Below are 11,032 nucleotides of genomic sequence, written 5' to 3'. Positions count from 1 at the left end.
GGTACTCGGCTAGGTTGGCACATAAAATGATGAATAAGGCACTGGTCCTGCTCTTGATTTGCTCACAATTTAGTGGAGACAAACTAGATATGTGAGCAGCATGGTGTCTAGAATCTCTAAATGTCTACAATTTAACCAGGAGGACAAGAGAGAGAAGAAAAAGCACCCAAGTCAGAAAGAAATCACATCTGTAAAAAGCTTGGAAGGAGGGAAATGTGCAAAGCACATGGTGTATGCGGGGAAAGTTGGAGTTTTACGTAGCTGTAATACAGTATTCATGGAGGCTATGGAAAGAAGGGCAGGGAAGGAGCAAGTGCTAGCTGAGGCAGCTGGAATATTTAAGGTAACATTGTGAAGACACCAGAAACTCAATCCTAACTTTTGGATTTGTATACCCCCAATCTTTACCCTTAGGGCATCTGTGCAGACAGGTAAGATGGTTAGATAATATTTTTGCGGCTGGAGAAAATGGTGGAGGATGCATATCTATACTATTTTATTTTTATTTCTCTCCCCTTCCCCTCCCCCCAACCACCCCAGTTGTCTGTTCTCTGTGTCCATTTGCTGTGTGTTATTTGTCCGCTTCCGTTGTTGTCAATGGCACGGGAATCTGTGTTTCTTTTTGTTGCATCATCTTGCTGTGTCAGCTCTCCGTATGGGGCACACTCCTTGCGCGTGGGGCTCCCCTATGCGGGGGACATCCCCGCGTGGCAGGGCACTCCTTGCGTGCATCAGCACTGCGCGTGGGCCAGCTCCACATAGGTCAAGAAGGCCCGGGGTTTGAACCACGGACCTCCCACGTGGTAGACGGACGCCCTAACCACTGGGCCAAGTCCACTTTGCTATACTATTTTACATTATCTACCCTTTTCTCTTGTTTTGGTTTTAAAAAGAGAAAAATTAAAATATTAGTTATTAATAACTCTAAATAATTATTTCTAAAACAAAAGTTGGAGCACATTTATATTTTTTAACCATTAGCAAAATAAGTATTTTTGGTATTAATTGGACAAAAGCTTTTACCACTTGTCATCTCAAACATTACTCTGTAATAGTCTTCCAGTGTAGCAGATTAACATACTTCAAGGCCTTATCCTTTAACAACTGCAAGGAAGAGCTTTTCTCTTGTCGCCATTAATCAATCAATCAATCAATCAATTGATTTTAGTGTAAGCTCAGCAATTCTTATTTCATTCAGTGGGTTACAATCCACTACTATTATTTATTTTGATGGTCAAACAGTCCTAGATTTGGCCAGTGGGAGCCCCTTCAAGTTGCTTCTGGTGCTTTTGACATGTCTCCATTAACTTATTTTTTTTGGAGGTACTGAGGATTGAACCCAGGACCCCATACATGGGAAGCAGGTGTTTGATCACTTGAGCTACACCTGTTCCCCTTTTCATTAACTTGAGGATATCCAAACTTTTAGGCACAAGATGTTCCAAGGCTCATCTTGCACATTCCCTGCCCTAGCCTTGGAGTCAGCCATTTATCCAGGGAGTGGAACATGCTTTAAATATTCTCTTTGCAATTTTCTTTTTGGAGAAGCATATATATATGCTATATATATGTCTATATAGATATAATTTTTGTTTACCATGTTTTTAAAAACATCACTTTATATTTACTGTTAATTTCTTATGCCATTTAAAACATTTTTAAATTTTGTTTTTACTTTATTAGAGCAGTTGTAGGTTTGGAGAAAAATTATGCAGAAAGTACAGTTCCTATATACCCCTTCCCCACAGTTTCTAATGTCATTTTAAACATTTTCCTACAACCCATGCCCTGATCATGTGTGTAAAACTTTGCCAACTCCACTAGTTTTTAAGAACATAACCTAATGAGGTTGGCAAGAGATGAGTGTATTTACATTTTAAAAATATATAGTTTTTAAAAAAAACATATAAAAAGCACCTCAGTAATTTTTAATCTATATAAATATTTTATTGTTTCTAAAGGATATTTAAACTTACATGTTATTTTTAAGACAACTAACATCAACCAAGCTAAAAGAAATGAAACACACAAGAAGTTTATAAGAGATGTAAGACACAGATAGAAAACCTGAAATGAGTGTTTAAACTTAATTTACCATATTAGGAACATCTGGACTTCTGGAATTGATACTGGCCTATGCATCAAGAACCCTTTTCCAGTAAGTTCTTGGTTTACCTTTCCAGAGGGCATAGCATGCTATTGTTGATTAAGAAATCAGTGAATAAGTAGGTTTTCCACCTTATCAAAGTACAAAATATTACTTCAATCCTAAGCTTTTTGACAGAACCTAAAAGCTGTTGTTGTGAAAGAATATGTTCCTTTCTAATGAGTTCTTCCTTGAAATCTTATTAAGAAATTACTGAATCAGAAAGCAAGTACAAGGCATCTATATATTACAAAGGAAATCAATGAAGACTTAAGAAGATAAACATCTAGTACTTTAAAAAAATTCCAACTTCTGACAGTTGGAGCAATGTAATTCCTATATGATCTTTTTTAAAAAAGACTTTTTCCAGCTTGTTTCCAGACTTCTTTTACTCCTTTAATGCTTTCTTTTTTCACACATTTCCAGTATTCTTGTACACTTGGTTGTTGTGGTACCTGTTAGCCAAAAGTAAAAATTAAGGGGTCATTTTCTTTTAGGTTAAACATCATTTAATATGTACTTGATGTTATTATTTCCCACACTTTCCCAAAAAGTATTTGAGGTAGATTATGGCAAAAGATAATTGCTACACAACTGTTAAAATAAGGATAAAAGCTAAAGTGAATGTATGTAAGAATGTCTCCATGATAACTAAGAAATTGTGGTTGACTAGGTATAAATTAGTAGAGATCCTTCCCTAAGAGGATAATGAAAATTTTGGGCAATCTCCTTTCATATTTTGGTTTTAAATTTTAATTATTTTGTAATGCCTTCCTTTTATAATATTTTAAAATGTTTCTCCTTTTCTGGTAAACTTTATTTAGCTATGTGGAATAGAAATTACATGCCTAAAACTAGTAGAAATAATCTAATTCACATAGTGCTTTGTGATTTAAAAGTACTGTGTGGTTGTTACCCTTTTCACAGAATGAAAAAGGAAAGGTTAAAAAATATTGGGATCCTGGTGACCACAATAATGAATGCAGCACTGCTGGAGATCAGCCAAGAGGGAGCATAAGTCTTTTTTAGATTACAGATGCTCTTTTTCCTATCATTGACTTATAGCTCTTTTCTTAAATACTTATTCAGAAAGGGCAGGAGGCTCTCATGAATATAGAACGATTAACTGCGAGTTTGGTTTAATGTCCAGAAATATGGTCGTTAAGTATGAGGTGCTGGATGACTACAAGCTTGTAAAACATGTTTGCTAATGGAAATCATATATATTCATTTTGCTATAAATTATGTTTGTAGCAGAAGTCGAACTTGCTCTGGAAAGCTGAAATAGCTTTATTTTCATGACCTTACCATTTCTCTCTCCCTTTCTTCCCTTTTTACTCCCTCCTTCTTTTTTGGCTCAACTACTTACTCACCCCGTAGATTCACTCTGGACCTTGTTTTCTCCCTGCACACTGCTTCCATGAGAGTGTACCTAGCAGACTCTAAACACAATTTTCTGTTTGATTTCTTTCATAGTTAGAGATCAAGATGTGAATTTGAGTGAATAACTACATTTAATTCCTACAACAATACTTTTTTTGTAGAATTTATTCATTTCCTCATTTTACAGATGAGGAATCTGAGGCTCAGAAAATCAAGTAGCTTTGTGAATTCAGCAGTTAAATGGTAGAGCAGGGACTTGAATTTTGGTATGTCTGGCTCGGGAGCCCAAAGTCAAATTCTAGGCCGTGATTTCGGAATAGGTGGTTTCTGATTAGTTTCAGATTAAAAATAAAACAAAGCAAAACAAGTTGAATCCCATCTGTAAGAGATATTTCAGGGTTTCAACTACAGTTCATAATCTACTTATAAATGATAAAAACTCAATTTATGAATCTATACATTTAATACTAAGTTTAATACTATTCACTTAATTACATGTAAATATGGAGTTGTTTAAAAGCTCAAAATCTGTTACCCATAAGCCTCGATGCATCCTGTTTTTTAACACCCCAAGGAACTCTCCATGACTAAGACATTCATCACCATCCAAATCAAAGATCTTGAAAACAGTGTCCAAAATGTTGTTTGAGAGCTCTTGTCCTGTTGCTACTTTCACAGCTCTCCTAAATTCCGCTAAGAAAAAGAAACATAAAATAATTCATTATTCCCCTTAACTTAATATGGTAAACATTTCCCCAAATCCAATAAAAATTCTCCAGAAAGATCAAAATTATAATAATAGTAATTCATCAGCCATGTGAAATAGTACAAATGGAATGAATCTAAATTTTCATTATGTGGGAAATAAAATGAAAACAAAAATGCTCATCAAGAACATATCCAAATCATAAATTTGTGTAAAGTATTTTAAGAGTAACTGCAAGAGAAGCAAGCTGCTTTAATTTAATCAGTATTTTAAAGGCAGATTTAAAATCTACTTGGAAAATAGTATGCAGAAACTATTTCTAAAATTGTCCTTACTTAAATGAAAAATGGAAGTAGTACAGTCCTGGTTAATTTGGAAGTTACTTTATTTAATTACATTTATTTAAATATTTCCTTCTCCTTTTAAGAGGAAAAATGAGAAGGTAAAAACAAATAAAACAACTGTTAAATGGCAGTGTTGGTGTTGTAAGTTCAGAGTAACCACACTGAATAAAAGGCCAATCAAGTATTTTACTAGTAACTACTCTATGACTGGTATCATCTAGTTGAAGAATAGGCTGAAATTGTTTATAGAAGATGAATTTAAACGAGTCATATAACTTACCTAGTCTGACAGGGCGATGTGCTAAACTAAACATTTGCATGGCAATAGCAAAGTCTTCCAAGTGGGTCGTAAAATGACAAAATGACTTGAACTCATCCAAAGTAATGCTCTAATAAAATAGCAAAAATGAGTTTTCATTACAGTCTTTTATATAAATAACCTTATGAATGTAAGTGTGAGTTCTCTATTCTATCACATAAAGCTTATGAACTTAAGAGCTTTCTAAGCAAGCTTAATAAAAAGTTTGAGACACAGAATAATAATAGGATTAGAGATTTTAGTGATTAGGAGGAACAGACTATATTTATTAGCTTTGTTTTTGTAGCTCTCTATTTCTGACTGTTTCTTAAACTGTAAGTTTTTTGAGTGAGGACTTGATTCATCTCTACTTACCAGGAGGAATCAATAAACTTGTTGAATAAATGTCATTTATGATTTGAATCCTTACAGTAACCCAGGGAAGTATGTTTCTGCTTGTACAGATGAAAGACCTGGAGGAGGGGCAATGACCTGCTGTAGCAGTCTGATGTAGTTAAGAATTCCAAAAATAGATATTGGACTGTTTGTAATCTGGTCTGCACCTGGGCATGATTAAATTATGATTAGGGCTTTGACTGGGCCACATCACTAGGGTGTTGAGTCCCCACTCCTTGGTGGGTGGGGATTCAGATAAAAGGCATGGCAAAGGACAGGGTTAGAGGGTTTTTAATGCTGGAGTTTTGATGTTGGAGTTTGATGCTGAAGTCTTAAGCTGGAGCCCCAGTAAGTAAGCACACAGGAAAGAGAAGCAAGCCCTGGGAAGAGAGGAACCCAAGAAGCCTGCACCCTGGCAGACATCAGCAGCCATCTTGCTCTAACATGTGGAAATAAGAGTTTGGTGAGGGAAGTAACCTATGCTTTATGGCCTGGTATCTGTACGCTCCTACCCCAAATAAATACCCTTTGTAAAAGCCAACAGGCTTCTGGTATTTTGCATCAGCACCCCTTTGGCTGACTAATACACCTGCTAAAGTCACATAACTAGTAAGCAGCAGAACTGAGATTGAAAATGAGGCCTGTCTGACTCCTAAGTCTGAACTCCTTCCTCTGCACTGAACTTCCCTTTTTAAAGATTTAACCAAACTTTTTAGATGCACCCAAGGTATAAATAAAAATATACCATCAAGAAAACAAGGGAGTGAGTGCTATAATTCAGGATAGGAGCTTGAAGTGGGGGAGGAGGGCTATCAGGAGGGCCTCCTAGGGTTTCAGGGGTCCTGGCAGTGTTCCTTTACTTAGCGGGGATGGTGTTTTTTCAGGTTATGTTTGGTAATTATTATTATTTTTAAAGAGGTACTGGGGATTGAATCCAGGACCTTGTACATGGGAAGATGGCACTCAACCACTGAGCTACATTTGTCCCCCCACGAGGTTGGTTTCTTCATTTGTTTGTTTTTAGGAGGTACTGGGGATTGAACCCAGGACTTCATACATGGGAAGCAGGAACTCAACCACTTGAGCTATGTCCACTCTCTGTTAATTATTTTTGATGATGTACATTTATATTTTAGACACTTTTTGTGTGTATATATGTATATAAAGCATATATATATAAAATACATATATAAAATGAGTGCATATAATTACTTCATTATCTTTGCAGTTTCTTTCTATCACAATCTCAAATTAGTCACTGTGTACAACCATTTTGCTTCTCTGATAGGTGGAAAATGGTCTCTGTGTTTGGATTTGCATATCTTCAAATGTGAATGAAGTTAACCACTTTTCATATGTTTATCAGGCATTTGTGGATTACTCTTCTTGGAAACTGCTTCATGTCCTCTGCTCAAATTTGGGTTGTTAAATGTCTTTTTTTTTTTTTGTCTTTATTTTTTTAAAATATTACATTAAAAAAACATGAGGTCCCCATATACCCCCCACCCCCCTCACCCCACTCATCCCATAACAACAACCTCCTCTATCATCATGGGACATTCACTGCACTTGCTGAATACATCTCTGAGCACTACTGTACCACATGGTCAATGGTCCACATTACAGTTTACACTCTCCCCCAGTCCACCCAGTGGGCCATGGGAGGACATACAATGTCCAGTAACTGTCCCTGCAGTACCACCCAGGGCAACTCCAAGTCCTGAAAATGCCCCCACATCACATCTCTTCTTCCCACTCCCTACTCTCAGCAGCTACTGTGGCCATTTTCTCCACATCAATGCTACATTTACTTCCATTACTAATCACAATAGTTCCAGAATAGAATATCAATAAGTCCACTTTTAATCCATACTCTATTCCTCCATTCTGTGGATACTGGGATGGTTATGTCCACTCCACCTCTGTATCGAGAGGGTGCTTGGATTCCACTTGGATGCTGGATGCAGTTCTCTTGTTTGCAGTTGTAGGCACTCTTGGCTCCCTGGTGTGGTGGTTGACCTTCACCTTCTTGTTAGCCGGCTGGGATAAGTCCAATAGACCAAAGGATAGGGGGTTGCAAGTTCTTATTGCTGGGAGAGAGTTCTCCATGGGTCTCTCAAATTTCTGCATATCTTGCAAACAGAGGCACTAAGTGCCTGTTGTAGCCTGTGTTTCCAGGGATGTCTGCATAATCAATAGCCTTGAGTGTAGAGAAAATATCTCCCCCCAGAGCAGAGGACAGTTTTGCTTACTGTTCATGATAATGAAAGATAATGCCTCCCTCTGGAGCAAAAGTCAAGAAGGTTTACATATAGCACATTATAAAGATTCAGGTTCCCAAGGACCAGGGATGCCTCAGCAGCAATTCGTGCACAGTATCTACCTGGGCCCCTCCCATTTCCCCCATGGGATTTGGGAGGCAAGGGAGAACTCACACAAACATGCTGCTCATGCTGCTATGCTATGTTATGAATAATAAAGCTGTCTCATGTTTCCTGCCAGCATCCAGGAAATTGTGGCAGGCTAACTGGAAAGCAGAGTAACCTCTCAGATATTTCAGTTATTAACACTTACTGATTTTTAAGATCCCAATACATATTAAATAGGGTAAAATCTTAGGTCCTTCTAAGTTTTGATATTTATTTATTTATTTATTTTTAAAGATTTATTTATTTCTTTCTCTCCCCCTTCTCCCCCACCCTGGTTGTCTGTTCTCTGTATCTCTTTGCTGCGTGCTCTCTGTCTGCTTCTGTTGTCAGCGGCAAGGGTATCTGTGTTTTCTTTTTGTGGAGTCATCTTGCTGTGTCAGCTCTCCGTGTGTGCCACACCATTCCTGGGCAGGCTGGACTTTCTTGCTGGGCGGCTCTCCTTATGGGGCACACTCCTTGCGTGTGGGGCTCCCCTACGCGGGGGACACCCCTGCGTGGCAGGGCACTCCTTGTGTGCATCAGCACTGCGCATGGGCCAGCTGCACACAGGTGAGGGAAGCCCGGGTTTGAACCGCGGACCTCCCATGTGGTAGACGGACGCGCTAACCACTGGGCCAAGTCCGCCGCCCCTTAGTGATTTTTTAATATGTCATTATCAATTAAGGAAGTTGGTCTATAACATGTGATGCCAGTATTTCCCCCCTACTTAAAAATTTTTTTTAACTTTCTTTATAATTTTTTTAGGGGGAGAGGGAGGCAACAGAATTTTAATTTTCTTTTTTTAAGGAATTATATATTTCTCCTCCCTCCCTCCATTGTCTGCTCTCTGTGTCCATTCGCTGTATGTTCTTCTGTGTCTGCTTGTATTCTCATGAGGCGGCTCTGGGACCTGATCCTGGGACCTTCTGGAGTAGGAGAGAGGCGATCATTCTCTTGCACCACCTCAGCTGCCTGGTCTGCTGAGTTTCTTATTGTCTCTCCTCTGTGTCTCTTTTTGTTGCATCATCTTGCTGCATCAGCTCTCTGCATCGGCAGGCATTCCTGCAGGGGCCAGCACTCCTGCATGGGGTGGCACTCTGTGTGGGCCAGCTCACTGTGCGGGCCAGCTTGCCTTCACCAGGAGGCCCTGGGTATTGAACCCTGGACCTTCTATATGGTAGATGGGAGCCCAATTACTTGAGCCACATCTGCTTCCCAGAATTTTAATATTTAAGTAGTAAGTTTTATCAATTTTTCCTTGAAAATTAGCCATTTGTGAGTTTTGCTTAAAATAATATATATCCCACTCTATGATGAAAAATTGTTTCCACATGTTCTTCTAGTATTTATTCAGTTTCATTTTTCTTTTCTTTAATCCATCAGGAATTTATTTCAGAGTGATGAGTGAGATGGGGATTTACCTTCATTTTCCCCCTTTGGTGGCCAGCTAATTATCACTTACCTTAATACCAATTATTAATAATTCTCCTTTTACTCAATCTGATAGGCTATTTTATATATACTAAGTTCTCATATTTGAGTATTTATGGACTGTATTCTGTTCACTTGATTTGTCAAATTCATTGTCAGTAACAAGCTATTTTAATCATGAAGGTTTTTGTTTTTTTTTAAAAGATTTATTTTTTATTTATTTCTCTCCCTTTCCTCCCCACCCCAGTTGTCTGCTGTCTGTGTCCATTCGCTGTGTGTTCTTCTGTGACCACTTCTATCCTTATCAGAGCACTGGGAATCTGTATTTCTTTTTGTTGCATCATCTTGCTGTCAGTTCTCCATGTGTGCGGCACCATTCTTGGGCAGGCTGCACTTTCTTTCGCGCTGGGTGGCTCTCCTTATGGGGCACACTCCTTGTGCATGGGGCTCCCCTACACGGGGGACACCCCTGCGTGGCACAGCACACCTTGCGCGCATCAGCACCACACATGGGCCAGCTCCACACGGGTCAAGGAGGTACCGGGTTTGAACTGCGGACCTCCCATGTGGTAGGCAGATGCCCTATCCATTGGGCCAAGTCTGCTTCCCAATCACCAAGGTTTTATAGTACAGTTTAATATCTGGGTATTCTTTCCATGTAAGGTTTACATGGCTTGTCTAGTTTCCTCCCATGAATTCAGTGATATTTTCATTGATATCCATTTGTGTTCACTAGTGTCTGGTCCTCTTCTGACTCCTGCACATAGGAAAGGTGATACTTCTTAGCCTCCTTGGAGTTAGGTTGGGTCATGTGATTAGTCTTGCCAAAGGCCTACTGTCATGTGATATTTCCAGACTAAAACATTTAATTTTTGGAATATGAACTAGTCTGTCTTTTCCTGCCATAGTTTATGAGGATGGAACTACAAGATGGCAGAGCCTCAGAGAGTCTGGGGTCCTGAGGAACTATGAGGGCAGAGTTTCCCACTAGCCCACAATGGTCACCCAGCATGACTGAGAAATTAACTTGGTTGTGCTAAGATGGGGTTAATTTGTAACTGCAGCAAGCCTAAGCTGTTCTGACTAATATAACCAGGAGGGAGAATTCTATATTTATAATACCAAGACTTCCTATCCAATAATAGGGAATATCTCTATAATTAGATAGGATTTCTTTTATATCCATCAGAGTTTTAACGTTTTCTCCAAATATTTCTTGTTAAATATATTTCTAATTATTATATATTTTGATGGCAATTTAAATGGGATCTTTCATTACATTTTATCTTTTCCTCACAATGGAAACAGTTTAAAAAATTATACCATAATACTTGCCTATTAAAAAAAATTTTTTTAAAAACAATACATAAAGTTATAAAGTAAAAATCACTTGAAATCTCAACACAATATGTAAACCTTTATTAAAATTTTGGTGATATCCTTTTTTTATATATACACACGACACATTACATTTTCTAGCATAATGTGTACACAGGACAGTTACTTCTTTTAATATATTAACATTGTAACAGGCACTTAATTGAATGCGTTTTATTTTTTTTCCTGAGTCCCAAACTATATTGTGCATAAATTTATTATTTTTTAATTAATTTATTGAAGGATATCACTCACGTGTAAACATAAACAATAAGTGTATAATTATAGTTGTGAACTTACAAAACAAACATATAACATCATACAGGACTCTCATAACTCACCCTACCATCAGTAACTTGCCTGTTGTTAAACCTTTTTAACTAATGATTAAAGAGCACTGTCAAAATATTACTACTAACCAAAGTATTTTTCCCCCAACCAACCCTATTATTATCTTTATATCATTTATATATGAACACATATAAACAATTAAGTGTACAGTAAAAGTTGTGAACTTACAAAGCAAACATGTATAACATCATA

General features: G+C 37.8%; 1 protein-coding gene across 1 annotated transcript in view; it reads right to left on the bottom strand.

Annotated features, from left to right (window-relative positions):
* Positions 1 to 1,922: 1,922 nt before the first annotated feature.
* Positions 1,923 to 11,032, bottom strand: part of MICU2 (mitochondrial calcium uptake 2) — a 129,080-nt gene continuing 119,970 nt past the window's right edge. Inside the window, exons 10-12 of the mRNA XM_004467547.4 lie at positions 4,860 to 4,968; positions 4,065 to 4,222; positions 1,923 to 2,601 (exon numbers count right to left, since the gene is read on the bottom strand). Coding sequence (XP_004467604.1) covers positions 2,497 to 2,601; positions 4,065 to 4,222; positions 4,860 to 4,968 — 372 coding nt within the window. The 3' untranslated portion in view covers positions 1,923 to 2,496. The remainder of the gene's footprint in view (positions 2,602 to 4,064; positions 4,223 to 4,859; positions 4,969 to 11,032) is intronic.

This window comes from Dasypus novemcinctus, chromosome 15, assembly GCF_030445035.2.
Source record: "Dasypus novemcinctus isolate mDasNov1 chromosome 15, mDasNov1.1.hap2, whole genome shotgun sequence".
Taxonomy (NCBI): domain Eukaryota; kingdom Metazoa; phylum Chordata; class Mammalia; order Cingulata; family Dasypodidae; genus Dasypus; species Dasypus novemcinctus.
Note: the sequence above shows the minus strand (reverse complement) of the source record. Positions and strands in the feature narration are given on the sequence as shown.